At 41.9% G+C, this 26,150-nt stretch overlaps 1 protein-coding gene across 1 annotated transcript; it reads right to left on the bottom strand.

Annotated features, from left to right (window-relative positions):
• Positions 1-4,102: 4,102 nt before the first annotated feature.
• LOC142078684 (fatty acid-binding protein, adipocyte) lies at positions 4,103-7,546 on the bottom strand. The gene is made up of 4 exons (XM_075141596.1): positions 7,414-7,546; positions 5,999-6,171; positions 5,663-5,764; positions 4,103-4,332 (listed from the first exon to the last, which is right to left on the bottom strand). The coding sequence occupies exons 1-4, from the start codon at positions 7,484-7,486 to the stop codon at positions 4,282-4,284; spliced, it is 399 nt and encodes a 132-aa protein (XP_074997697.1). The 5' UTR covers positions 7,487-7,546; the 3' UTR covers positions 4,103-4,281.
• Positions 7,547-26,150: the final 18,604 nt, after the last annotated feature.

Below are 26,150 nucleotides of genomic sequence, written 5' to 3'. Positions count from 1 at the left end.
ACAATAGTTGCCTGTCTTTTTTGTGTGATTACACTTTCTGGGTTATGACCACTTACAGGGACTTTTTGGATCTACATTGTAAGGATGGAGGGACGCTGGGATTATAGGTTTTGGGACCAAATTTCTTGTGTTTAGGGTAGAAAGAGTGAGATGGAGCTGATGCTGGGCCAAGGAGGGTGAGGTTTGGATCTTGTCTTGAAAGCTGTCCTATGCAAGAAGGGGAACATGCTTTAACAGGAAAACAATACAGCCTAAGCAGTGAAAATATTGTAGTCTTTTGATTATATTGTGGTTGTGGGGAAAAAACAAGATCTTAAGTCACAAATTTTATTTGTATATTCAAAATGTTTTTATCCCATCAGTCATAACATCAACAAGGGTAAGTTGAGCAGAACTTCCCATTACTGCTTAGGTCTAATTACAGTGCAGGGTACGAAGGGAAAGCCTAGACTGATCGAAGATGAAAACAAAGTAAAAAAGAACTCTTTCTCCCCCATAGCAGGAAGCAGATGCTGTATCTGTAATAATGTAAATAAATGTCAATCTTTGAAGGTGTTGTCCACACAAAACTCCTCTAAAGCAGAGATGCATTATATCACATTTTGTGTAAAGAATAGCTAGCTCTTTTATCCAATCTCTGGAAATGAGAAAGCTCCTCCTAAATGAAATTATCCATTATTTCTCAAGGAATAATACAAAAATATTCTACTGTTGCTCCTCAGGCATTCTTTGTTCTTTCATTTAATTGTCTTATCCACATAAAGGCACTTTAACAAGACAAGGCTGGTGCCTTTAGGAAATAAAAGATGATTGGGACATTGTAAAATCAGGCCCAAAGAAATTCAAGAAGAGCAAATTAGTCAGAATAGAACAGCTATACTGCAGTACCAGTTACCTTAAGAACAAAAGTGACAGAGAATTATTTATACAGACAAAACCCCAGTCTTAAGCAGTGTCAAACAATGTTGACATTGCTACCATCTATCTCTTTGTCACTAAGAAAAATCAGCACTTTCATTTAAAGAACTTACAGTCTAGAAAGAAGGAGAGCAGGGAATTGTATCTCAATAGAAATAATAACAGTGGAAACCAATCTTTTCTTCAAGTTTAAAGGAAAAAAATCATCAAGGATTGTGAGTACATGTGATAAGAGGGAGGTTTGATTCCCTTTTTTTGCTTATATGGTTGGAGTAAAACATTTGAAATCAATACACTTGGAGATTGTGAAGCAGCACTAGGGATAAAGGTAAAAATTGATAAAAATAGTGAGCTAAAAATGTAAAAAGACTATTTAAAGAAATACAGAAAGTATATTTATGTCAATTTCTTTAAAGGAAATATGATCTGGGCAAATTCAGTGCCAAAAAAAGCCTAAATTAAATTCCTAGGAGAATAATGAAGAAAACAGAAATAAAAGCAGAGAACAGAGGCCAAATGCCTGCCTCGCTCTGAGGACACCAAGGATGTTTTAACACTGACTCTGTGGAGCCAAGGCATCGACTCCAAACACGAGGCCAGCAGTCTGCCTCTTCCCAACAGCTACACTGGAGGGTACAAATAGCCTTTTGTCTCCTTAGCTGGGGCATCCCACGAGACCAGACCAAGACTTCTGGGGCGGAGGGAACGGGTGGCAGCTCGGGGCAGGCTGCAGAGCTGGGCACACACCGGGCTTGACTGGCCAGGACGCAAAAGTACTCCGAGTTCCCGCCACTGGAAATGAAGAGTTAAAAGAAAAACAGAAAAATAACAGGAAGGTCAAAGCTCAGAATAAGCTTTGCTTCACCTTTCTCCTGAGCTGCTAAAAATCTGTGGGTGTAAGTCCCCTTTCCCTCTTGTCATCCAAGAAACCTGTAAAGGAGCAGTGAGTGAATATGCTAACGGGCAAAGATCTCCTCCTCTCAGCGTTCAAGGGTGCCTGCTGTGATAAGCGTGTCACCCACGGGGTTTGTAGGGGTTTGGTGAGATCCTCCTTTTTCAGAGAGGACTGCTATGGGATGGTTACTGATTTTTGGAGAACAGTTCAGCACTACAGAAAAGAGAGGGGGATCTGTGCTGCTCTCCAGGCAAGGACAAGATACTGATCTTCACCCCTTGGAAATGTGGGCTGTCACCTCCTTTTAGGTCTGAGAGCACACACCTTTGTCTGCAAGAGAGGAATTATCTCCATTTATTCAAGAAGTCAGTAGGCTGCTGCCTTTTTTAGAGAATAAATTTTGGCCTTCTTCAGAAAATAAATTTCAGATATGTTCATACTCTAAGAAAAGCATCACTAATACTTCGTTATGGTGCTGGCCTTGTGAAAGTTTATAGACAGAATGTCACTTTATTGAAATTTCCAAAAGTTGAAGTTTTAAGTGGCTTGATTCATTCATAAAATCTGAATTCATTCACCAGGTACTAAAATAAATGGTGATGCTTTCAGAACAGATTTCCCGCCTCTGAAAAATCAGGCTGGGAATGTTACAATTGCAACTGCAGGCTTTATTAAGAATGCAAGATTTCTGGAAAATAAAGGCTGCTGTATGAATATTGGAATATTAGAAATTTGACCTCTGAAATGTAGTATTTCCATACCTGTGGACAATGGGATATATTCAACTATATGTTTATGTCTATATATAGCTTTAATATCTGTATATAGCTTATTTAAGTCAATGTTGCTGCTTCTTATGATCATCTCTCCCATGTAGGTTTTCTGCTACTAAACTGTAGTTTTATCCTGGCTTTTGTAAATAATTTTGGTTCTTGTTAAGTGCTAAGTAGGTTTAGTATTGTATATATGGGGTACTCTGAAGCATACTTCCTTCCCTATGCAACTGCTGTTCTTTAAGCTGATGAGATTTCACAACCAATGAAGCCAAGGTAAAAACAGGGGAGCTGTTTGTTCATGGCTTTTTTAACATTTTCTGCAGAATTTACTGATAGTCTTTTGGAACTGCTCTTAAATGACTCCTGAGCTCATCCAGAATGCAGAAGTCCTTCTTTTCCTTTTCCCCTCTCCGGTTGTATTAATAGTGCAGAAACTTGGGAACAGTCTGAGTCATGCAGAGGAAAGTTCAAGTGTGTGAGGTCTCTGCTGCTGGCAGTAGGGACTCAGCACTGTCGCCTCTGACAGCTGACCTCAGGAATGTCAGGAATATGTGGAATTTAGTTCACAGATCTTAATCGCAAAGCTCGAGATATGCTCATTTCCCCATTTTGTGGTTACTGCACACATTTTCAGACTCTTCTTGTCCAGGTTTTCCCTAAACTTCTCATTTTTTTTGTCTTCAGTTTGAGTCCTCCCAGGTGTAGGAATCAGGGCTTCTGTGGACGCGAAGTTTTGAAATAGGAGGCCAGGCCTAAGGGCAGTAGAAGGTAGTTCGAGAATGAGAAGAATTGAAAAACATGGTGTCCAATGCATCTAGAGAGGCTCATGTTCCCAAGACTGATCTAACCTAATGAGCTAGTGGAAAATGCATATAGAAATAAAGGAGGTTGTACCACTAGCAAACTTTTACAGGCTTCTAGTAAACCTGAGAGTACTTTTTGTACTAGGCTTCAAGGCTTTTTGTCTGATGTAGGACAAAAAGACAGGTCAAGGAAAGGGACATTAACAAAATAATCACAGCTGAGAGCTACAGCAGCTATAATTTCACACTTCAGGTGGAAGAGGACAAGATCAAGCCACTCCAGATGATCCCTGGGTTTAAAATTGTCGGCATTTGTGTGAGGAGGAGGTGCCTGGTTCCCTGCTCACATTGGAAGCCAACTCTGGACATCCACAGTAATCACCCTCCTCCCTGCCCCAGGAACAACACCCGTCGCTCAAAGCCAAGAAGAGCAGCCCCGTTATTCCCCTTGCTGTGCACAGACCCCTTGCAGTGGGTAGCCCACACGCAGCGTTCACCGGAGGGTTTTTGTGTCCAGGTCTACATCTATCACTGTCATACAACAAGTGCCACTCACTGGATCGTCTCCCATCCTCTTTCTGCAGTGAGATGGGTCACAGTTACCGAGTGTGGTACTAGCTCTCAAGCGATGCTTTCCCGCAACACAGCACCCCTTCCCATCTTGCATCCCCCCCAAGCCCCTTTCTCACAAACTCCAGCACAAGCACAGGTTGTAGAAAGCTGAACGTTTTATTGAATAGCCACAACAAATTAGACTATCTGCATGTAACTGTTTTGGGATATATCTAAAAAGTACAGTTCTCTTTAAAACGGGTTGTGGAGTTTTCCTCCTTCAGTTTTGTTGTTTTTCTCCAGCTTTAAGCATTAGTCCTGTGTGAAGATGGCTTCTTCATGCTTTTTCATAAACTCTTTTGCAGGTAACATTATTCATGCTGCATTCCTGGAAAGAAAGGCAAATTTAATCAGCTTTTAACCCTCACTAAATGTTTGTTAGTCAGAAGGTAGAGAGTTACTTATCCATTGGGAGCCAGTGTAAGAAAAAATTGGCATTTCTCCTCCTCTAAAACCAATTGCCAAAAGAGTGAAACTCAAGTTTGAGAGCTTCAGAAACAGAAGTCTGAAATACAAGCATAGGACTGAAAGAACATCAAAGGACTGCTCCAGCGACCCCCAGGAGATTTCTAATCTCCTCTTAAAAATCTCTAGAAGTCCTAAGAGCCTTCTTTATGGAGGGTGATTGGACTCTGGAGCTGGGCATTAGTTTTTTTCCTTTCGCCTTTTGCAGCTGTGGCTTGTCTTCTTCACACACGTGAGCGCAACATATACCCACACGTACACACACAGAGTCCTACACAGCTTTCAGACTTGCAGCTGCTGGTGTCAGCCTCTGCATGTTAGGCTCTGTCCTCATCTATTTTTCTGTTAGATCAAACTCTGTTTTGTTCAATCTTTCTTAATGAAGTTGTTATTAAAAACCATTTCTAGTTGTTCTCCTCTGGTCTCTATCCAAAGAAATTTAAATATTAAATTTATGGATATACTATTTTTCTCTAGGGGAGGGCAGAACTCTTCAGGAATTTCATGTATGTGTATCGTTTTGTAGCATGTAGGAATCTCAGCTGCCTTTTACGAACACAGTTTTAGTCCCCTCCCAGATTCTTCAAAGCGTCTTTCCCTTCCTCTAAAACTGGAGAGCAGTGCTGGGAAGCCCCAAACTGCAGGTGGGCCTCACTGGCACCAGGTCAAGCACAATACTCTCTGAGCACATAACACCAACCAACAGACCTTGGAAACAGGTTTCTTTTTTTTTGCTATAACTTCATATTATTGACACAGTTGTTGGTGATCCATAGTACGGTTCCCAGAGATGGCTGTTGAGTCTCTACTGGAGATGGACAGGAGTGTTTTCCATCAGCACAGAGCAGATGCACTTAACATGGACTTTCCTAATGCTTCCTTTATACCGTCCAGGACTTAAAGATTCTGCTATATAAAAATTTCCCTCATGGGGATGTTGGTTTTTTTTCCCCTACTCTTTCCTAACCATGTCTTGCTATGAATGGACAACAGGCACCTCCACACCATTCCGTAAGTTTAACAGCATTTCAGTTTTAATATGTACTCCAGACTCATTCAGAGAGACGACTTGCCAAGTGCACAGAGCCCTTTCAGATGCTTTCACTCCCTGTGCTTGAACCCAGTGTAATACCTTTGCCAAACATGAATTCTGCACAGTTAATTCAGTGATTAAGTAACAAAAGTGAACTCACCACCACCAGGTTCCCATCCACCACTTTTCTCTTTATGACAGTCTCTTTTCCGTCCCACTTCTGCACCTGGTTCAGTATGCCGTTGTCTAGGGTTATGACATTCTGCCAAAGGAAAAAAAAAGCAAAGCGTGGCTATTTCATCAGGGTGCTCTGGGCTGAAAAGACGACTGTCTCCATGCCCAAAGAGCACTGACGCACAAAGCATCCATAGCACTCTTAGCTTTGAAGGCAGCGTTTCTACACTGGATCAAAATCCAGTCAAAATCACAACTCCGTCCTCCTGCTCCCACATCCCTTTTGAGAAATGTATTTGGAAAGTGCCGGTTTTGGACTCACCTTTGTTTTTCTGTCATCTGCTGTGGTCTCGTCAAACTCTTCACCCAGCTTGAAAGAGATCTCTGTATTTTTTAAGGTACTTTCTGTTTTGATGGTTATCACATCACCATTGATGCTGATAGTTACGTTGGGCTTGGCCACACCAGCCATTTTTCTGGTAGCAAACCCCACACCTGTAAATAAGACAGGGCACTACGAAATTTTTATCTTTACTCAATGTTTTTCTCTTATTTGTTGGGCGAAGAAAAAAAAAAACTTCAGTGCTGATTTCCCTATTACTTTCTGAATTTTTTATTAATTCTATATTGCAGAGGTTCCTTTTTACCATCTCACTAGCTTGGTGTGGTTATAGACCAAGCTGGGTGGGATGACGTAAGGAAATTCTCTGTTCTGTCATTGTCAGAATAGTAAAAGCAATATTTTGAAGACTGAGACAAGATTTTAATGCCAGATATTTGCACATACACTTGTTCGAAAGAGCTGCGGTGGTTTGTACACTAACTTGTATGCTAACTGTATGTAAAAGTAAATAAGCAGAAATATGTGACAGTTTCTAAGCCACAAAACCAAACAAACAAACAAGGAAAAAAAAAAAAAGAAAGCACTTTTTATATTTATCAGTAGCTGGGCTGAAAAAAAGGAAATTATTAAGAAATAGCTGGCAATGGTTACGTCCTGAGTAAAATCTGGGGTAAAGATTAAGAGTGCAAGTCTCACTAAAAGCTGTCTTAATGCTGCATCTCAGTATTTTACCCCTAATCACCAAATAAACCCCCAGCTTTTTAGCATGTACTGATCCAGTCAGTGCAAGTTACCCCATACTTCCCCCACACTAAAATAATATGGAAACCTTTTAAAGCCCAATTTTAATTCTAAGCGAGAAGTATACACTTTTAGAGAAGAGTGTTATCCCTCAAATCTTTTGCAAGTATCTGCATGAATCCATGCAATTTTCTTTGTTAATATTCACTGGAGGCAGCTACAGAGTTTCATTCACTATAATAGCCATGACAATTAGTCTGCCTCCTAGTCCAGTAGCAATATAAAGAAGTTTAGGTGTGTTGCTTTTAGACATAGAGAAACTTGCTGCATTTTAGCATTACACCACTTTGTACGTCCAAGGATAAAAGCTAATCCACACAAAATATTGCAGTGACGTGTTTTACTTCCATTTATAACACTACTAGGTAGGCATGCATAGACTTAGCTTACCTGAAACTATTCCTCCAAATCAAGGTTTTTCTACGTTATAGGAATTTGACACCACTAATTCAAACAGCCAAGTTCTCCAGTTTAAGACAATCTGATCAAAATAGTTGGACTAAAACCCCCTTGGTAAACAGCATAGCCAGAAAAAGCAAGTAAGGAATAAAGTTCCTGTCCCAGATACAACAACTCCAAATAACAATTCTCACCCAGCTCTTTCATATAGTCCTCAAAGTTTTCACTAGAAAGGAGCTTCCAGGTGCCCACAAACTGGTCACACATTTTGTCAGGCTAGAGAGAAGTCTTCCACAGGATGAAGCAGAAATGCAGGGCAGGAGGATAGTATGAGCTCCAGGAGATCAGGAGTTATCTTTAAAAAGGAGCCTTGGCCACATGATGCTCTAGGATGACCAATGAAGAGGGAGTCCCAGTGCCCAGTGTTTTCCTTCCTCCCCTACCCCTCCTTTGCCAGTAGGTCATAGTGTTATTATTCATATGCCCTTACTAGCACAAAGATCGCAGTCTTGTTTTTATTTAATTATTTTTGTCATTCAAGAACACTCCACCTTAAAGGCAAATAATTAAATCATGTTGTTTTTCAGAAGAAAAAGGTAGGCTCAACCCACAGCAGGTTATGTTCTCTCCCATACTCTTTTCTTTCATTTCAGTCCACCATATCAAATGGACACAGCTAAATTCCTAGACTGTAAGATCTGAAAGGCTTGTTGGGATAATTTAGTTTGCTCTCTGCAGTCAGAGATTTTCTCCAGAGAAGCACAGAACTACAGGAAGAAGTGGATTTGGGGCAGAAAGAGAGAGTGCTGGTGGCACTCCGTAGAAGGGTAAGGCAGTAAAATTGCTTTCTTGACTGGGATCTCCTTATCATTGCACCACCTGAATTAATTGACTAATAGGTCTCTATTCTGCTTTTATGCGATGGAGAGGGGATATTGGGCTCTGTGAAAAGCAAAGTAACAAACCAGGTAATTTCTCTCCCTTTTGCTCCTGTGCTTTCTGAAGACTATGTCCCAATGACTAGCATTATGATTAGTTATGGCATAAAGCTAGGCTCTGGTATCGACGCACCAAAGGTCCCTGGACACTTCATTTGTTTTTTGCTCGTGCTGTTAAGGTAGTAATCTGTTCGAGGCAAAGTGTATACAGGCCTGACATAGTGAGGTCCACCTTGACTGATCCCCTAAGTCCTGTCATAGCTTGGATCACAAAAAACTGTATCAGAAAGCAGTCAAGCAATTTCTTAGACTTTCCTTTTGGCTGTAACATGCTATTCCAATGGCAAAAAGCAGACAATAAGTGCAGACTCAAGCACCTGCAATTCTCCTTAGGTGGATTTCCTGGAAATACTCTGCTGGTTGTTAGGCATCAAATGTGTTGGTCCATATATTTTCGTACTTGTAGACTTGGTAAGTAACAATGTTGTAGAAAAATTATTTATATGGAATCGTGAGATCATAGGGAAATTTGGAAGGGAGGGGAGGTCAGGAAGTGCCCAGCACAGCCTCCCACTCAGGCAGGGCCATCTCTGAGCTCAGATCAGGGTTGTGCCCTGTTGGGGCTTAGAAACCTTCAAAGATGGAGCCTGCACAGCCTCTCTGGGCAACCCACACCCCTACCCAGCTGTCCCCCCCGGGGGAAAGGGTCTGCTTATCTCCTGTCTGAACCACTCTTCTTTCAGCTTTTACCCATAGTCTCTCATCCTCCCACCATTCACTGTTGTGAAAAGCCTGGCTCCAACTCCTCGCTCACTTCCCCATAGGTGTTGGGGGCTGCTGTAAGCACTCCCAAAGCCATCTCTTAACCAGGATGAACCACCCCAGTCTCACAGCCTCTCCTCGCAGGGCAAGCGCTCCAGCCCCCTGAGCATCCTGGGGGCCCTCTGCTGAACTCTCTCCACAACTGGATGCAGTGCTCTGGATAAAGCCTAATGAGTGCTGAGGAAAGGGGAATAATCACTTCCATCAACCTACTGGCTGTGCTCCTGTTCATACAGCCCTGGATGGTTTTGGCCTTTCTGCTGCCAGGGCTCAGCTCACTGCCCACCAGGACCCTAAGGGCCTTTTCTGCAGAGCTTCTCCCCAGCCTGCACTGCTGTGAGGGCTGAATATGTTTGTATGTGTATAATTAGTTACCCTCTTGTGCCTTTAAGACTGCAAACTGTGGGAAAAATTATTCTTTTTCACCTTTTTTTTTCAAGAATAGCTAATCTTATGTTTGGTCTATTCTTTTTTGAGTTTTTGCATATTTACTGACTTTGGGCTAATCCCAAAATAAAAAAAATAGTATTCTAATTATTGAAATCGCTGATGCCTTTCCTGATTGGTTTTCTCAGAGTATCATATGCTCAGGAAACTCTGGGGGCGCCTCAAGTTTGTGTCATTTTCTTGGGGTTTTTTACTTAGGATTATTGAGAAACACTGCACCATGTGTGAGCAGTTTGTAGGAACTTGAAAACTCAATTCCAGTAATTACATAATGAGTACTTGAAAGTATCAGGTAAGGATTGCTGCAGTGCCCCGGATAGAAAGGATGCGATCTGGCTGAGCTCAGTTCCTGCACTTACTTTTTTGGCCTTTTGGGAACTGTTCTGTGTGTGGCTTACTACAATTAGTATTCATTTCTTTGGAGGGGAAATAGGGCTTTTATATTCAAAACTATAGCCTGAGAGAGGGGATTGGCCTTCCTTTGGTGTTAACAGCTGTCTGCAATGCTTGTGCTGCTGGAAGAGTTTTTTGGGAGAGAGGTGAAGCACCTGTTCCATGCAAATCAGTTTGGAGCAGACAACGCACCCTCCCTAGGCAGTCAATCACTTGCACCTATTTAAAGTGAATCTGAGCTATTTGTAGATGTCTTGCAAACATGATGACTCAAAAATGAAGAAGAAAGCCAGCTTGTGGGTTGGGTTGCTTGTTTACTCCAAAGCAAGGAGCTATCTGGGAGCAGGCTCATGGCTCTCACTTGGGAAGTATCCTACCAATGGTCTCCGTTCCCTCGGGAGAGACTTCCAGTGACAAGAGATAAGCTTGTGGCATTGACGTCATCTAATACAAGTCCTGCCTGCTCTCTGGGGTAAAGGCCTCAAGTCGTACAGCCCTGCTGATAAAGACTGAAGTGCTTAATGGTCATGAAGAAATCAATGGGGCTTCTGAGCCTGGAAGCTTAGGCAAACCTGGGATTCATGTCACTTGCAGAAGTGTTTTGCCGGCAAGAGCTGGGCAACCTGGCTAAACAGCCCTGTGGTCATCAGCACTGATAGGATCTAATACCATCAAAAGCAAGGGCATCTTCAAAAGTGTAGAAACTTCCTTAAAAATAAGAAGGAATTTTTAAGAAACCACAGCAGGTAAGAGGTAAACAAAGGAAGGGTAAGATGTAAGCAAAGGTGAGCACAGTGAGGAAATACTGGCAAAGTAAATTTGTCACACTGTCTCTTAACCCTGATATGAACTGACGTAGCTGAAGTCTGCAAACAACGATAGACTATCTGCAAAGTGTTTTTGGGGTGCAGTGATCTTTGAGGTACAGCATGGAGGAGGTACAGCAGGAGGTACAACATGCAGGAGGTACAGAAGTGGAATAGCAAAGCAGCAGCTGTGCAGGGGAGATATTGGTGGATGGGAAGGTGGTGATGTTGGGTTAACTCTTGCTCTGTGAGTCAGATCAACGGTGGAGATCTGCTTGAGATAAATAGCTTTTTACAAAAATGAGCACAACAGTAACCTCCCTTTGCTCTTTCGGGCGTACAGGAGGAATGACGCTGCTTCCACCAGAGTATGTGAGAAAGAGGATGCTTATTCCTGTAGTCCAGATCTGTCACGTAGGACAGCTTTTAACTAAGGACTATGCCAAAGCTCTCCTCATACTTTAGATATGTATGGATTTGTCAAAGTAAAAATACAGCTTGCTGTCAAACATGAGAACATGAACTAACAAATCACAGTTATGACTATTAGCAACACTCTGCTTAAATAAAGGCTTCTTTCTCCAGTTCCTCCTTGTCCCAGAGGGCAACAGGTACAACTCCTTCCACTGTTATAGCCATTGAACTGGTGACTACCAGTGAGCAGCAGTGTATTGGGCTTACACAATTGTCTCTATAGTTCTGCTACTCTTTGAATCAAAAACAGGGATGAAAAGGTAAAAAAGACATCTGTGCTCAATTTCACACCTGATGCCATATTAGCCTGCTGACAATGACTTCTGTTGAAGACTTTCTTAAAAGGAACGTGACCTCCATATGGGGTTATTACTGGCACAGATGGCAATGTCCATAGTAAGAAAAAATACATATTCTTGGAAAAGTTATTAAAAATACAGATTTTTCCTTAAGCAGGGAAGGAACTGTGGCTTTGCTGCAAGCTTCCTCTTCAGGCACAGTAATATCTATTGAGAAGATAAGCTATAGCAGCTCTCGTGCCAGGACGGAGGGACCATGTCACACTGTCTGGTATTGCTGTAACTTAGACCAAGCAAAAAGTTTTCTTAATACTTGTCTGGCTGGACACCGGAGTGGGAATCTGTTCTAAGGCCCCAGGGTAACTTCAGGAAAGGTGAGCTAATGCTGGAGAGCAGTCAGGAACAGGTAAAAGGATGCCCATCTCTGCTCGCCAGCTTGCTACTTTCATTTCCGATTAATGTTTGAGACAGGTGAATCGCCTTAGACTTCTGTTCAGCCAGGAAAAGGTGTAACTAAAGCTTCAGTACTCATGATGTAAGGCACTGACTTTACAAAATACTGGCTTCAGTTGGTTTGAAAGTTCACGAGGCCAATTGGTTTTCAGTGTTCTTTTTCTCTCTCCTGGGGAAGGAGGTGAGCTGGAGACACGAGCAGGTCCTTTTCCTGTGCTCAGCAGAACAGTCCCCAGCAGCAAACTGATGCTGCCCCACTCGTGGCGTGGCTTCAGGCCTCGCTCAGGACTGAGGGTACTATTACAAATGGTCACTTTGCTGAAGGAGTCAAATTTTTGCCAGCAGCAACACAAATCTGTTGTTTCCTTGAGTGGCTACTGGCACCACTCTACCCAGTTACATTGCTAGGCTGTGACATTTGGAGACCTCAGGCTGATGGGCCCCAGCACTTGATCCTTACTTTTAGTGATTCTGGGTTCTTGTATTTCCTCCTGGACTTTAGCCCAACCAGTGAGGACTCCATACGCTTAAATAGGTTTCCTATATCTGAAAGCAGGACTGTGGAAATGGAAACATCTAAAGAGGATTTCTGAAACACTAAGCTAAGTTTGTGGTAATGCTAAGAAGAGAAATGATATCTCATAACTCCAAGGCATAGTATGATCAACCCCAAAACAAAACCTGGTGGTTGACTAGCATTAACTAGCAGTTAAAATAGACATGATTACATTTTCTGAACTTGCTTTAAAGATGAAGAAAAAATGCAGATATGGCTGGAGGCAATGGCAGGCCTCTGGACACTTGCCTTAGCTGGGTTCTCGTGAGAGTAGTGTTAGCAGTTGAGATTCTCGCTTTTCTCAGCAGATAGCATGGCAATAATGTATGCTCTCAAACATTTGTGGTTCATGCCAGATCACTGCTATTCCTGAGGAAAACACTGACTTCTCATACACTGCTCTAAGGTGTATGTGTTCCTTCATTCCTAGAGCAATTCATTTGGCAGTGTGAATGCCATCAAGTGATGCTATGAATTGCAGGGAGTGAGTTAAAAGGAATATCAGAAAAGTGGGGAAGGAGGAGTATTTGCAAATCAGTTTTCTTTTCATTGCAATGAGAAGAAATGCAGGTACGCTAGCTGCCACAGGCATGCAGGTGATAGGCTTCCAGAACATAATGTGAGCATTTCTGTTTACGAATATTCAAAATGTCAGAGCCCTATCTCAGATATGCTGTATTCAGCAAATGCCATAGTGAGATTAATAATAAATCTAACTTAATGACTTCTGAAGCTTTGTACGAGAGAAGATCTTGTTTTGCTGGCTATAACGTAGGCACTGCAGATGTTTCGTGTTTCTAACTACCTACCGATTTCCCTTGTCTAAAGAACAACTTCAAAGTTATCTAAAGTTTCTGACGCTCAAATCTGTCCAACATTTTTCACGTACTGTACAAGTCTTGCATCTAACATCAGGGCATTCCCTCTTGAGAGTGTACAATGAAAGTCAGCCTTTTTCCGGGTCTAACTTTGCCTTGTCCGTGGACTTCATTTCCCTGGACTTGCCTCAGAGCACATAAACCCTGCCTGTTCTTCCCCCTATCCCTCCCATTTCTCCCCCCAAAAAGAAAATATGCTTTTCTTTTCTTACTTCTTTATCCCTAAACTTCTCTCTAGATTTAGGTATTGCACAGACTTGTGAATGAAGAAAGTAATCAGTTTCCCAAAGCACTTTTGGGTTTCTTCCAGCAATTTGAAGACTTGCTAATAACGTTCTGAAAAATCCCTTTGTAGTCCTTCCCCAGACACTCTTCTGAATTATCCCAGATCATCCAGCTGAAACCATCTCTTGAAGCATCCATCTGATCAAAGCGATAAGACCGTTGGTTACATCTGCTTTGGGACTGCCCAACAGGACTCCATTCCGGTTCTGCCTTGTTACTGCAGCTCATATGATACCGCCTGGCGCAGAGCCAGGCTTGCATCTTATTTCCATGTGGATCTGCACTTAGAATCCTTCCACTGTTTTTTTGCTTGTTTGTTTGTTTCTTGCTAGATATTTTTTAGTAAGCTGAGGAAAAATCTTCAAATAAAGATGACAGACTAGTGCATTTTGGTATTGTAATATCTTGTAAGTTTAAACTATTCCTGTCAGTGGTTGTCCTTTTCTTAACCGTTGCCCTCTTGTGAAGCAAGAACATTCCCAGAATTTCACTTCTCTTTCTAAGAAAGCTAAAGAAAGAACAAAGTGTAAGAACAACATTTCAACAAGACTAAAAAGACCCTGTACAAAACATTTAAGCTTTGCTGAACCTGCACTTTGAGAAAATACATCTTTTTTTCTGTCCTTGTTTCTGCATCTCTTCACTCTGCCTGTTGCAGTTTATTGCTAGCAATGCTTTAATCTGACAGCTTGCTTTGAGATTTTCGGAGATCTCCCCTTGTATTTGCCAGAAAGCTATCTGTTATTACAGATGCATTTGCAATAGCAAAGACCTATTGCTCCATGTAAAGGAAAGGAAAAAAATCCGAGTATGAAATGCCCTGAATTCAGAGACGAAGCCTCACCGAAAACAGCACTCTCCATCTACGCGTGGCCAAGTAGCGGGTGGGTGTGAAAGCTGGCAGCTCTCCCGGCTCTCTGCGGAGCTCTGCGGCTGACTGCTGCCCCCGGGCGCTGGGAGCTGAGGGAAGGAGAAGGAGCCGGTTTGCGGAGGCCACCAGCGGCTGCCCAGCCACGCACCTTGCCTGGACCAGCGGCTCTTACAGCTGCCTCCTCTGCAGCATCACCGCTGAATTTCACTGTCACAGCCATCTCGTTTCATCTCATCTGGTACAAGGTAAAGTAGGTTAGGAATCAAAAGGATCTCTGAGGGTTTTCTAAAGCAATCTATCACTCCTCCCCTGCATGTAAAAACTCACATCTCCAATCAGGGAGCGCCTATGAAATGCATTGCTTAATGTCAGGTAGTAAACCAGCTCCTCTCTCGGCATGCTGCGGAGGGACTGGAGGCACAGGACAGCTTGCACAGGGAGGATGGAATTTGCCGTCACATGTGCTGCATCCCTCCCAGCAGGCATCTTCAGCAGATATGGGCAAGGTATGTCCCTATGGCTCTTGGCACCCAAATCCCTAACTGCAGCCAAGCCTTCGTTTTGGCATACACAGAGTCTCTAAAGCTGCAAGTGACAATAATGACACCTAGTTAAACCCTAAAATGGTCCCTTCAGCCCCAAAATTACTTTAAAATCCTCTCTGCCTTCTACTTTTTCCCCTCTGGAGGATCTCACCACAGCTGGCAGGCATGGGAAGTGTGGGTCTCTAGCGAAGACAACATGATTTTTCAGGAAAAATGAATGTTGTCAGCTGTCCTTCTTAGTATTGGTAGCTGTTTCATTGATTTGCCTTCTTTGTGCTTTAAAGGGGGTTTCTACTTAACATCTTCCCAAACTCCTCAAACTATTAAAGACCAAAGTGCTGCTTCAGCTTGTAACTGCTTAAACTGCTGTTTTTGAACTATTAGAACACTGTGAAGAAATAAACAGACCTGGAAGCCTTGTCCCACACTAACACCAGCTATTTGTATTTGCATGCTAGCTATTGTAATGCTGGTGTAGCATTGCTTCATGGAGGCACCATGCAGGAGTTAGAGCCGCAGTGTCCTTCTGAGCTGCTGACTGAAGGCCTGAAGCACTCAAGGCCATTTGCAGAAGCATTGCTGCCTCCTTTTCCCTACAGCAAGGGCCTGCTATCTTGGCCGCCTTTATTTGTTTCAGAGCTTCTGATGTTTCTTTAAACTACGCTGAGTTCTGCCATCCCTCTTCAGGTGGGTTGTTGCAAACACTTGGTGGGGTGTTTGCTCCATCATGAGAGTGCAGCAGTTTATGCTGCTTTAACAGGGGCTCTTTGTACATGTTTTTGGTATCATGAAATGACGGGTGGAACCGCCAATGCAGTGTACACGAGGGCACCATAGCACATTTTCCCAGGCAAGAACTGAAGGAACCAGACAGCAAGCATGGCATGAGGCTAGACACATGCTCTTTTTTAACAGACGCTGTTTCTTCCTTAGTCCCTGCAGGTACGGTTTCCTCATTCTCTCATCATATCATTTTAGTCTTGCTGCCAAATTATTTAAGCTGAAGATAACTTAATTGCTTTTATGATCTGATATGGTTGTACATATCCCTGTTCTAATAGTACTTTCTGCATTAGTTTTGTTAACATGAACTTCTGTTAAGCCAATACTAACTTGCTGGAATTATATTGAAGTATTTGAAAATCCCTTCTGTCATTTATAATTTACTGCCTGGCTTATTGCTCCTTCAAACTGCTCACCACAATGAAGGCATGACTGTGCCCTCCTTGGTGTATATAAAGCTTCTGTGAAGAAGCCCCCTGCAGTTGTAACACCTCAGGTTCTTCCCCTGCCTATGTAAGTGGCACGAATACAATCATCAGCATCAAGAGCAGAAGAAGTGAATGGCAGAAATGCTGCTTTCCACTGTTGAGAACGACTCCCCGGGTCACAGAGCCTGGGCCAGGGATATCGATTGTTTCACAAACATCTAGGGCAGTTCTGTCATACAGAAATGGACTTGGTAGAATAAAATAGTTTACTGTTTGTGTTGCATTGTTGTTCATCCAGTTTCCAGTTATTGCCTATGACTTGTTTAGCCTATAAACATTTGCTTGTAAGTAAATACATGATAAGGTGTTGCCAGGCTCTCTGGGGTGACTGAACTGTGTTTGGTATATAGCCAGAAAAAGCTATGCTTCCTTCCAGCTCTCTTCTGTTCCCTATCCTTAAGGTCATGAACTTGAAGCCTGATGTCTCCTGGCCTTGGCCTCCTGCAAAACCTGTTACAGAAGTGTTGTGTTTATCTGATTTTTCAGTTTTCCACCTATATTCTATAAAATGCTTTGAACTGTTAATACCAAGGGTAGAGGTTCTCAGAAAATACGGCATACAAGTAGTTGTAAACAACTTTCAGGCCCATGTATGAAAACTTTTGACAAAGGTGACTGGTATTTCATGTGTCACTTTGCTGTTGGAAAACTAGGCCCTGGTTACCTAGCAGACCACTGGTTAAGCTATGAGGGAAAAACAAAAACACATCCCTTTTTCCTGAAATGAGTCTAGTATTTATATATTCAACTTGTGTCCGGGGCTGCCCAGAGCCCATCTTCAATGGGAGGAGTAGAGTGCCTCTTGCCCAGAAGAGCTGATACTTTGGGTGTGTTAGTGGGAAGTGGGGTAGGCAGGTTTGAATTCCCTCTGGCTGAAGAGGCCACTGAAGCTCTGTCTCCTGACACTCAGATAGTGGGAGAGAGGGAAGTTTCGTTCTGCTTTTTTAGTTGCTTTTTTATTAGTGAGACAGTTGTCTGCACCTGCATGGAACAAAAGCATGTTCACAGCTGGTAAAGCTTCATGGAGATGCCTATGCATGGAGAGGACTTCAGAGAGATGCTCATTCTCTACCACTGAGCTGGCATGGGCATTTCTTCCCTTAGCATGGTGGGTAGTGGAGATCCTTCTCTTTAGGACCTACACTTCTTCATATGTTGAATAAGGAAAGTTTCCCATTTACCTTGGCATTGAGATTTCTTCCACCCAGACTTCAGCTTAAGTATTAAGCATCTGATTTTTTGATCTAGCATTTACTATTCTAGCTAACAGGTTATTATGTAGTGCAACAGCATAAATTTGTATTCTTCTGGTACCATGTCTCAATCTCATTTATGAAATCTCTGTCATAGACTGACATTTACGAAGGGGGACTACTTTACTGGAGTAAAGATGATGAATTAAGTTTCATACATGAAGTCTTCAAAATTAGTTCTAAATAAACCTGTTTTTAGGGTGATGTTCAAGGTGCTCATCTAGTCAAAAATATCAATCCATTCACATTCCTTCCTACAAGAAAATGGGCTTGTGAAATGGGAAACATTAGCACAATCGGAGACCATTGAACCCACCTTCATTAACTAGCAAGGTAGTTAATGCCAAGACAAAAAGGAGCGGTAATTAGTACCGGTTCAAATCCCCACCTGCTGTTACCTTGGTTCTCTTTTTGTGGGATGAGTTGAGGGAAGGGCTCAAATGATCACCCTCGATACACATAATCCCATTGCAGATAGATTTTAAGAGTTACAGGTCGTTAAGATCTTTTCAAACTCTGTCATGGGAAAGTGCAAAATCTTGCTCACACTGAGTCAAGCTGCCTGTGAGGACTCTCCATCCGGGGAAAGCGGCATTATCAAGCCATGAAGGACCTGATGCTGCAGTGCACCACTGTGCCTTGAATGAGCTGCTTGCATCTCTGGGCAGATTCCACACATTGCAGCAGTGAACAATGCAATATGAGTGCAGATGTAGATGCTGTGAAAATAAGCTCACAGAAAGGAGTCTCACTGTGGGGAGTGCGGTATTTTAAATCCATACCTGATTCCTGAAATGGTAATAGAATGTCATCAAATATTGCTGAATTAAACATGTGCTATTAACATGATACACAACGCAGGAAAGCTTTTTAAGGCTCGCTGCCAGTTTTTAAGAAACTGCAGAAGCACTAGATGACCACAAAGCTCTAACCCACTGGGGCAAGTGTAATTGTTAAGAAGACCAAGATCCTTCCAGAATTTGTAAGTCATCAAGGGAAAGTGCTCGGTAATTCAGTTCATACAGGTAGACTTCTACACAGATTTGCAAGGAAGAGGAGTCTGGTTCACTAATCCTAAATGATAATAGTTCTTCAAGAGTTTCAGTGTATTCTTCTCTATCTTCTTAGGAATACAGTATAAAATTATCTGCATGAGAACTGATGAGGAATTGCTCCATTTAGCATCAGAACTTGCTGTTGTGAACTGGTTTGATTATACCTGAGATATGCAATCATATTTTTATAAAAACAATCAGCAAAGCTCTTACAAGTGTATTGAAAGCATCCCTGTAACTAATCTGCCAGTTATTTTGCTTATTAAAACTTACAAACACACAAAGCAATTAATTTGCTGAATTTACTCCCAAAGGAACTATCTGGAACAACGCTGAAGTTGTTTCATATAATGGTATAGAGGTAGTCTGAGTCTCTTAAATTCTAGCTATAAACCTATTAGATTATGTAATTTGGTTCCTTGATTACCACAGTGTCTACTTAGGCTGAACTCTTTTTGTCTTTAGAAAGGCTGAGAGATCATTTTTCCTATCTCATCCCCTAGAGAAATAGACGTTTTCTGAAGTAGAAACAACCTGAGATCCTTCTTGTCTTGCCTAGTGGCTAACTTCTCAGATGCAACACCGTGTTAAGCATTCGTTCCCATTAGCAATAAAAGAACTTGGCTGCAAACACAATGTCAGAGAATCAAGATTTCTTTGGGGCAGAGAAGCTTATTTGCCAGTTTCAGCAAGTAACTCTAGTAGGATAATGATCACACTTACACTCCCTGCTGCTGGACAGAAGGTGTGCAATCTGGGACAGTACTGAAGCTACTGGATCTCCCAGAGCATACTGACATGACTAGCAAAACTCCCACAATCTCTCTGACCCTGTAGGGTAAGCGGTGAGACACATTGGCAAGTGCTTGGAAGTGCGTAGCTAAAACTAAATCTAGACTATTCCAGGACAACATATGGGCTCATTCTTGGGTGAGCATGGCTCTCTATAATCAAACAACTCATGGAGTCTGTTGGCGCCACAAAAACACTGTGTGCCTAATATGATCTAATCTAGCTGCATAGCATCTTCTGCTCTGTGAAGCAGAAAATATTGGAGACTGCTTTCTCAACTAGTAGTGCAAATTACCCATGTGTTTCCTGAACATTTGCTAGTACAGAACCTGAGTATGGTAGCTGTTTAAAAAAATCTTTCTGTCTGGTAGCCAATAATGTAGCACGTTCTACAATCAAAGCAGAACAGGCTTAACCCAGTATCCCCACTGGCCCTTGATGAAACTGCTGGTCAGTGTTCTTTGGAAGTTGTGTCTATCATGTCTCAAAGTTATTGGGTTGAGTATAAAGGCTGTAAGATAAGTCTTGTCCAGAGGGGACCTGTATCTTTCATACACACTTGGGCTAGTGTAGAATCTAGATTAAAATTTCTACATTCATAATCAACCTAAATAAGTCAGAAGTGGTGGCCTTTGGATTCACGTTTACTTAACATAGAATTTTGGAAGATCCCTCACCTTGTGCTGTACATGACAAAAATCAGTGTGTTAAATATATCAATACTTTAGGTTAGTAGAGCATTATTTTAAAGTTCTATAATTAACACCATCCTGACTAGTTTCTACTTGTTCTCATATTTCTATTATGAAGATAAATGCAACATTATTAACATTGCATACTGAAAGAAAAATTTAATTCTAAAAAGACCATTTAGCTTCATATCTTGGAGATAAATGAAGTTCAGGTCTGCAAGCACACACACTAGGATAATTCCAGGAGCTGAGGTTAAAGGTCTGCTTTACATGTAAGGAGAGATAATGACTTTTAGTTACTTGAGACTGCAGTGATGTCAGCCAGCTGAAGTCTGAAAGTTGAATATTGCTTGAATGACCCAAATAATCTGTGGAAACACCTTACTGAGTGCTCTGGATTAACAACAACCAAGAGCTGATACCAACTACATAATTTAGTCTTCATACTGAAATGGCAACTTTCCTATTAATTCTGGGAGAGTGTCGAGTGCAACTAGAATACTTCAGTCTCAGATTTCTTGCTTGTGAATTTCAGAGGCAAGCCTCCTGCCTCCTGCCTCCTGCCTCATCTTTCCTTTTATCTTCAAATTTGATTGTATTGTTAAAAGTAACATCTCTGAAGAGGAAAAGCTATGTTGCACATTGAGAGAAATTATTAATTCTGATGCTTGAACTAAATCTGTTTGTTAGTTGTATTATTTGGCTTACGACTATCCAAAGTCACAATGACTTAAATGTCTGTGGTTTTAGCTTATTGGCTGGATGGCCAAATTCTCAATCTCCTCTTAGGCAAGAGGGTGGACTGTACTTGGGTAACCTTGGCTAAATTAATACCTAACACAACTTCTGCAGAAAGCATGTCCCTCACACTTCAAAACTTGCTTAGTTTCTGCTGTGTGTCAAGCTACACTAATAATGAGCCTCTTTGGAGAGAAGAAAATACACAAGATGATCTCTCTTCTCCTTTTCTTTCCCCTTCCCCACCAAGCAGACAGATAAAATCTTTCTTTTTTGAAAAAAGAGCAGTCGGTGAGCTTGAGATGTGTCTGCCTGTGATCTTCTGTGACCTGCTGTACGATGTGAACAAGAGGGCCAGCGCTGCCAAGAACCAGAGCATCGTTGCTTGGAGAGGAAAGTGCCTCTCTCTCTCTTAGATTAGGGCTTGTTAATGCCATCAAGATGAATGGAAAGGCGGACTCCTAATAGCCACTTCAGTGAGACTGCTGAAAACTGAGCTAAATCCTCTGTCATTCAAGTTTGTGAAAAGGCAAAGGCAAAGGCAAACCAGAAGAGAATCGTTGCTCTATTTATTCCTCTCTGTGTATATTAGTAACTCTTCATGCTATAAAGTTGCTTATACTTCTTAAAGTTGCTTACACTTCCTACTCTCCAAACTCAAGCCCTTGCACTTTGGGAGCCTTTGTCTTCGCTGTCTTTCCTGAGGCCCAGCTATTCAAATCTCTCTTTCAAGTACTGTGTTATTTTTTCTCCCTCTACTTGCCTACCAAATGGGGAACCTACTTTGGTGAACATGTAAAGGTGGAAAAAGGCAAGGAAAAGCTCATGAACATTCTTTTTTTTTTTTTAACAGGATGATAAAGTTAAGCCTTTTACTAATTTGGTATAAAATTCCCTTTAAAACCGATTAGCTTTATTCCTTTTCCTGACTCATATAGCATTCTTCTAGTATAAGTGAGGAAGCAGCAACTTCCTTTCTCAGGAAAACTTGAAAATCAGGAAAATCATGGGGCCATGAAAGTAAAAGGAGGGTCCCAGACTTGTCCAGCTCAGTAAGGAATGAAGCAGGTATGTGATGGAAGGTAAGTGTTTACTGCTATAGGGACCAAGAAAATTGCTCATCCCTTTTTAACGTTCCCTGAAGGAGCTATTCCTAAAGCACAAGGAAGAAATTTCTTACTCCTTGCATTTTATAATGCAACAATTTTCAGGGATTTTCTTCAAAGCAGTGTTTAGTTTCTGGCATCTGGAAGAGGTGAGCTATTTGCATGTGCATTCTTACTGGAAACTCTGTGTTGTGATACTGCTGCAATAAACCAGCATATATAAAAGATTGTCATTATCACAAATTAAACTCCAAACTCAATCCCTAAGAGCATATGGACTTTTTAAGTATTCCATTTTTCAAAACAGTGAACTAAATGTTGCTGTAGGTCATTTATTTCTACACGTCCCAGTCTCAGAGTAGTAGCATGTACCTGTAAACCAGAAGGTGTTGTTGGCTTGGATCTTCAACTTCAGTTGTGATAAATAAAGGCAGATAACTTTAATTCAGTCATAAGGTTTTAATTTGCTGAGCTGCAATAAGGGTAGCTCACTAGCTGTTCTGTGGCCACCAAGAGAGTGTGCTTGGACTATGTCCTTCTGGCCCCAGCCTATGTCAAATACAGGGTTAGCTAAATAATTTCATATTTTCTGGCTATTGTGGCTTGGCTGATATCCTGGATGGGACTGTCCTGAATAAATGTGGATTTCTAGAAAATGGGTATCTATATCAAAGCAAGTCACCTTGGATTCCCCTTTATACTCAACAGAGATCCAATGGTGGATTATAGAGTACAAATGCTCTCATTTTAAGGTCATTGCCTATGCTAAAAGAATAAGTTTGTAAATTGTATTAACATATTGTAAAAATGAACAAGAGTGCTCCTACATGAAGCTCTGTATCTTCCTGTCAAAACTTAGATAAAATACATTCTACATGATGACAACGATGATGAGAGTAGGATGCACTCAAGGCTTTTATCCATTTGCATTAGCTCAACTTGAGCAGTTGAGGGATTATATAATTATGGTTGTCCCTGTCTCCAGTAATTAGTGCTTTTCTCTTGAATGAGAATGTAGATGATTTGTAGACCATCAAGTGTAATTTTCCAACCATATCTCGAAACACTGGTCAGCATTCAATCTTCCATGTCTAAGACACAAAGCCATGCATCATTTCCTTGATCTTCAAAGTCATCTTTGTCTTTGTAGTTCTACTATCGAGATGACATCTTGGCCCTGAGTAACTGCTGCTTTGTATCCCTGTAATCATTGGGGAGCTAACAAAGTACAGTAGATGAAATAATCTCAGCAATGTAATCTTTAAATTAACAATTTTACTTTCTCTCTTCCTTTTTTAAAAAAAAACTATATTGCAAAGACTGTAAATCCTGATAGTAATAATTTTATATAATTTTGGGAAAGAAGAAATATCCCTAGGTAGAATTTTAAAATTCTCCTGCCTTTATTTTATTTCTTAAAAAAAGCTGATAGTGTTCTTCTGCTGAGTTGAAAAGTAGCCTTCAAATTGGCAGAAAATATGCTGCCACTTCCTTTGGTGAGAGTAGGAGGTTTAATATTTGGGATTTTTTTCCTAGGTACCTAACTCTTTCCATGAAATGTATAGAGGTCTGTTGCACTGGCTCTGGTTGGGATGGACTTAGTTTTTGTAGCAGCCTGTATGGTGCTTCATTGCTGGCTGGTGTCAACCCACCACAGACCAACACATGTAAATTTGACTGGGTGACTGCATACTTGATAATGCAAAGGTTAGCGTTGTAGTGCATGAATCCTGGCTGAATTTTCCAGACAGCAAATAATAAAATGCTATAAAAAATGTGAACTTGCTTTATAGTAATTTATTTTCCCTGCCTGATAGGCAGATCTGTGCAAAATGAATTCAGTTTCCCTGCTAATTGTTTTTATCTACCAATCTCAACTGATTTCATGAGATATCTATTAGATTATGTTAACAAATTAAAAAGAGTAGAGTAGATGTTTCGCTCAGCTGAAAGACTTGGTCAGATTTTCTTTCTTCAAATAACTAGCTGTGGCTTCTTGTTGTGCTCCTTGTCCCTCTGCAGCAAGAAGTGTTAATATGGCTCTTGTCTGGGATGACAAGAAAGATTCTGTCCTACCACCAGGCCTTCTTCTGACAGAAACTAAATTCAAGGTAGCAGAATCTTTTTTCCCCTCATGTCCTAAATTATTTCTGTACATATAATCCTAATCTTTAATTATCTGATTTCACATACTGGAATCAGAAAATGTTAAGTGTTTTCTTAACATTTGAAATGTGTGGGTTACAGGGATGGCTTCTGTGAGAAGATGCCAGAAGCTTCCCCCATGTCTGATAGAGCCAATGCCAGCTGGCTCCAAGAGGGACCTGCCACTGGCCAAGGCTGACCCAATCAGTGACGGTGGTAGCGCCTCTGCGATAACGTATTTAAGAAGCGGGGGGGGGAGAAACATGGCAGAACAACAGCAGCGGAGAGAGCAATGAGAATATGTGAGAGAAACAACTCTGCAGACACCAAGGTCAGTGAAGAAGGAGGGGAGGAGGTGCTCCAGGTGCCAGAGCAGAGTTTCCCCTGCAGCCCGTGGTGAAGACCATGGTGAGGCAGGTTGTCCCCCTGCAGCCCTTGGAGGTCCACGGTGGAGCAGATATCCATCTGCAGCCCGTGGAGGACCCCACGCTGGAGCAGATATCCACCTGCAGCCCGTGGAGGACCCCACGCTGGAGCAGGTGGATGCGTCCGAAGGAGGCTGTGACCCCATGGGAAGCCCAAGCTGGAGCAGGCTCCTGGCAGGACCTGTGGACCTGTGGAGAGAGGAGCCCATGCCGGAGCAGGTTTGCTGGCAGGACTTGTGACCCCGTGGGGGACCCACGCTGGAGCAGTCTGTTCCTGAAGGACTGCACCTCGTGGAACAGACACACACTGGAGCAGTTCTTGAAGACTTGCAGCTCATGGAAAGGACTCACGTTGGAGAAGTTCATGGAGGACTGTCTCCTGTGGGAGGGACCCCATGCTGGAGCAGGGGAAGAGTGTGAGGAGTCCTCCCCCTGAGGAGGAAGGAGCGGCAGAGACAATGTGTGATGAACTGACCGCAACCCCCATTCCCTGTCCCCCTGCACTGCTGGAGGGAGGAGGTAGAAAAAATTGGGAGTAAAGTTGAGCCCAGGAAGAAGGGATGGGTGGGGGGAAGGTGTTTTAATATTTAGTTTTATTTTCTCATTATCCTACTCTGATTTGATTGGTAATAAATTAAACCAATTTCCCCACGTCGAGTCTGTTTTGCCCATGACGATAATTGGTGAGTGATCTCCCTTATCTCGACCCATGAGCCTTTCATTATATTTTCTCTCCCCTGTCCAGTTGAGGAGGTGGAGTGATAGAGTGGCTTTGGTGGGCACCTAGTGTCCAGCCAGGGTCAACCCACCACAATATGGCACATCATCTCCACAATTTTGGGCAAGTGCTGCAGTATTTAAGAAACCTGGTGCCTAATGACTGACCAAGGACAGTATGCATATAAAATGGGATACTGGAAAATGGTAAATTTGTAAAGGATTTTGACCAAACCACAACGTGTTAAGTCTAACAGTGTGACAAACAGGGCTAATGTGATTCTTGAGGGTGTTAAGAGCAGTAGGGTATTTTTATGGTATTAAGGATGCCGGATGTAGAGTATAGAACTGCTGTATGTCTTGTACAGGATCAAGAAAGATTCGTTGAAGAGCTGCACAAATTTTCTGAGGAATGAAAAAATGTCTCTCGGTGAGGGGCATAGATAGGTTGAGTTGCGTATAGAAACAAAGACTGAGAAGGAAGCTGAACACAGTATAATCATCTTGCCTTCACTGCAGATATGCAGCAAAAGGATACTATCATGTTTGATATCGCTCCTTATTCTAAGGCATAGCTGTGTCTGAAAGCTGAAACAGGACAAATTAAAAATAGAATTGAGCGACCCTGAGCAAGTGAGATTAATAAAGCCTAACAGAAATTCTCTGTATCTTGTTTCCAAGTTAGTACTAGTTATTTTTCATCATCATCATGATGTCTCTGGAAGATATTTTTTAGTCAAATTAAAATTATCTATTCCACTTGCAGGCACTACTGTGTGAAGTTGAATGATTTAGGAAATACAAAGTCTGGCCAGATTAATATTTTAACTTCTATGAATCTAATGCAGAAAACACACTCCTCACGGTTTTCTTAAAATCCCTGGTCCTGTCTGTTCCTAGGTATGGAATATCTATTTCCATTTCATTATTTTTTCCAAAAGCAGTTGGGTTTCACAAATATTCTTGCTGA

This window comes from Calonectris borealis, chromosome 2 (genome assembly GCF_964195595.1).
Source record: "Calonectris borealis chromosome 2, bCalBor7.hap1.2, whole genome shotgun sequence".
NCBI classification, from domain to species: Eukaryota; Metazoa; Chordata; class Aves; order Procellariiformes; family Procellariidae; genus Calonectris; species Calonectris borealis.
The sequence above is the reverse complement of the archived record's forward strand: the minus strand, read 5'-3'. Positions and strand labels throughout refer to the sequence as shown.

What these genes read in the sequence shown, in the direction of transcription:
- LOC142078684 (XM_075141596.1), bottom strand. Translation starts at nt 7,486, where the DNA reads ATGTGTGACCAGTTTGTGGGCACCTGGAAGCTCCTTTCTAGTGAAAAC. An exon ending in GGACTATATGAAAGAGCTGG is followed by an intron (nt 6,172 to 7,413) that starts GTGAGAATTGTT and finishes TCTTATTTACAG; the next exon opens with GTGTGGGGTTTGCTACCAGA. An exon ending in TGGATGGGAACCTGGTGGTG is followed by an intron (nt 4,333 to 5,662) that starts GTGAGTTCACTT and finishes CTTTCTTTCCAG; the next exon opens with GAATGCAGCATGAATAATGT.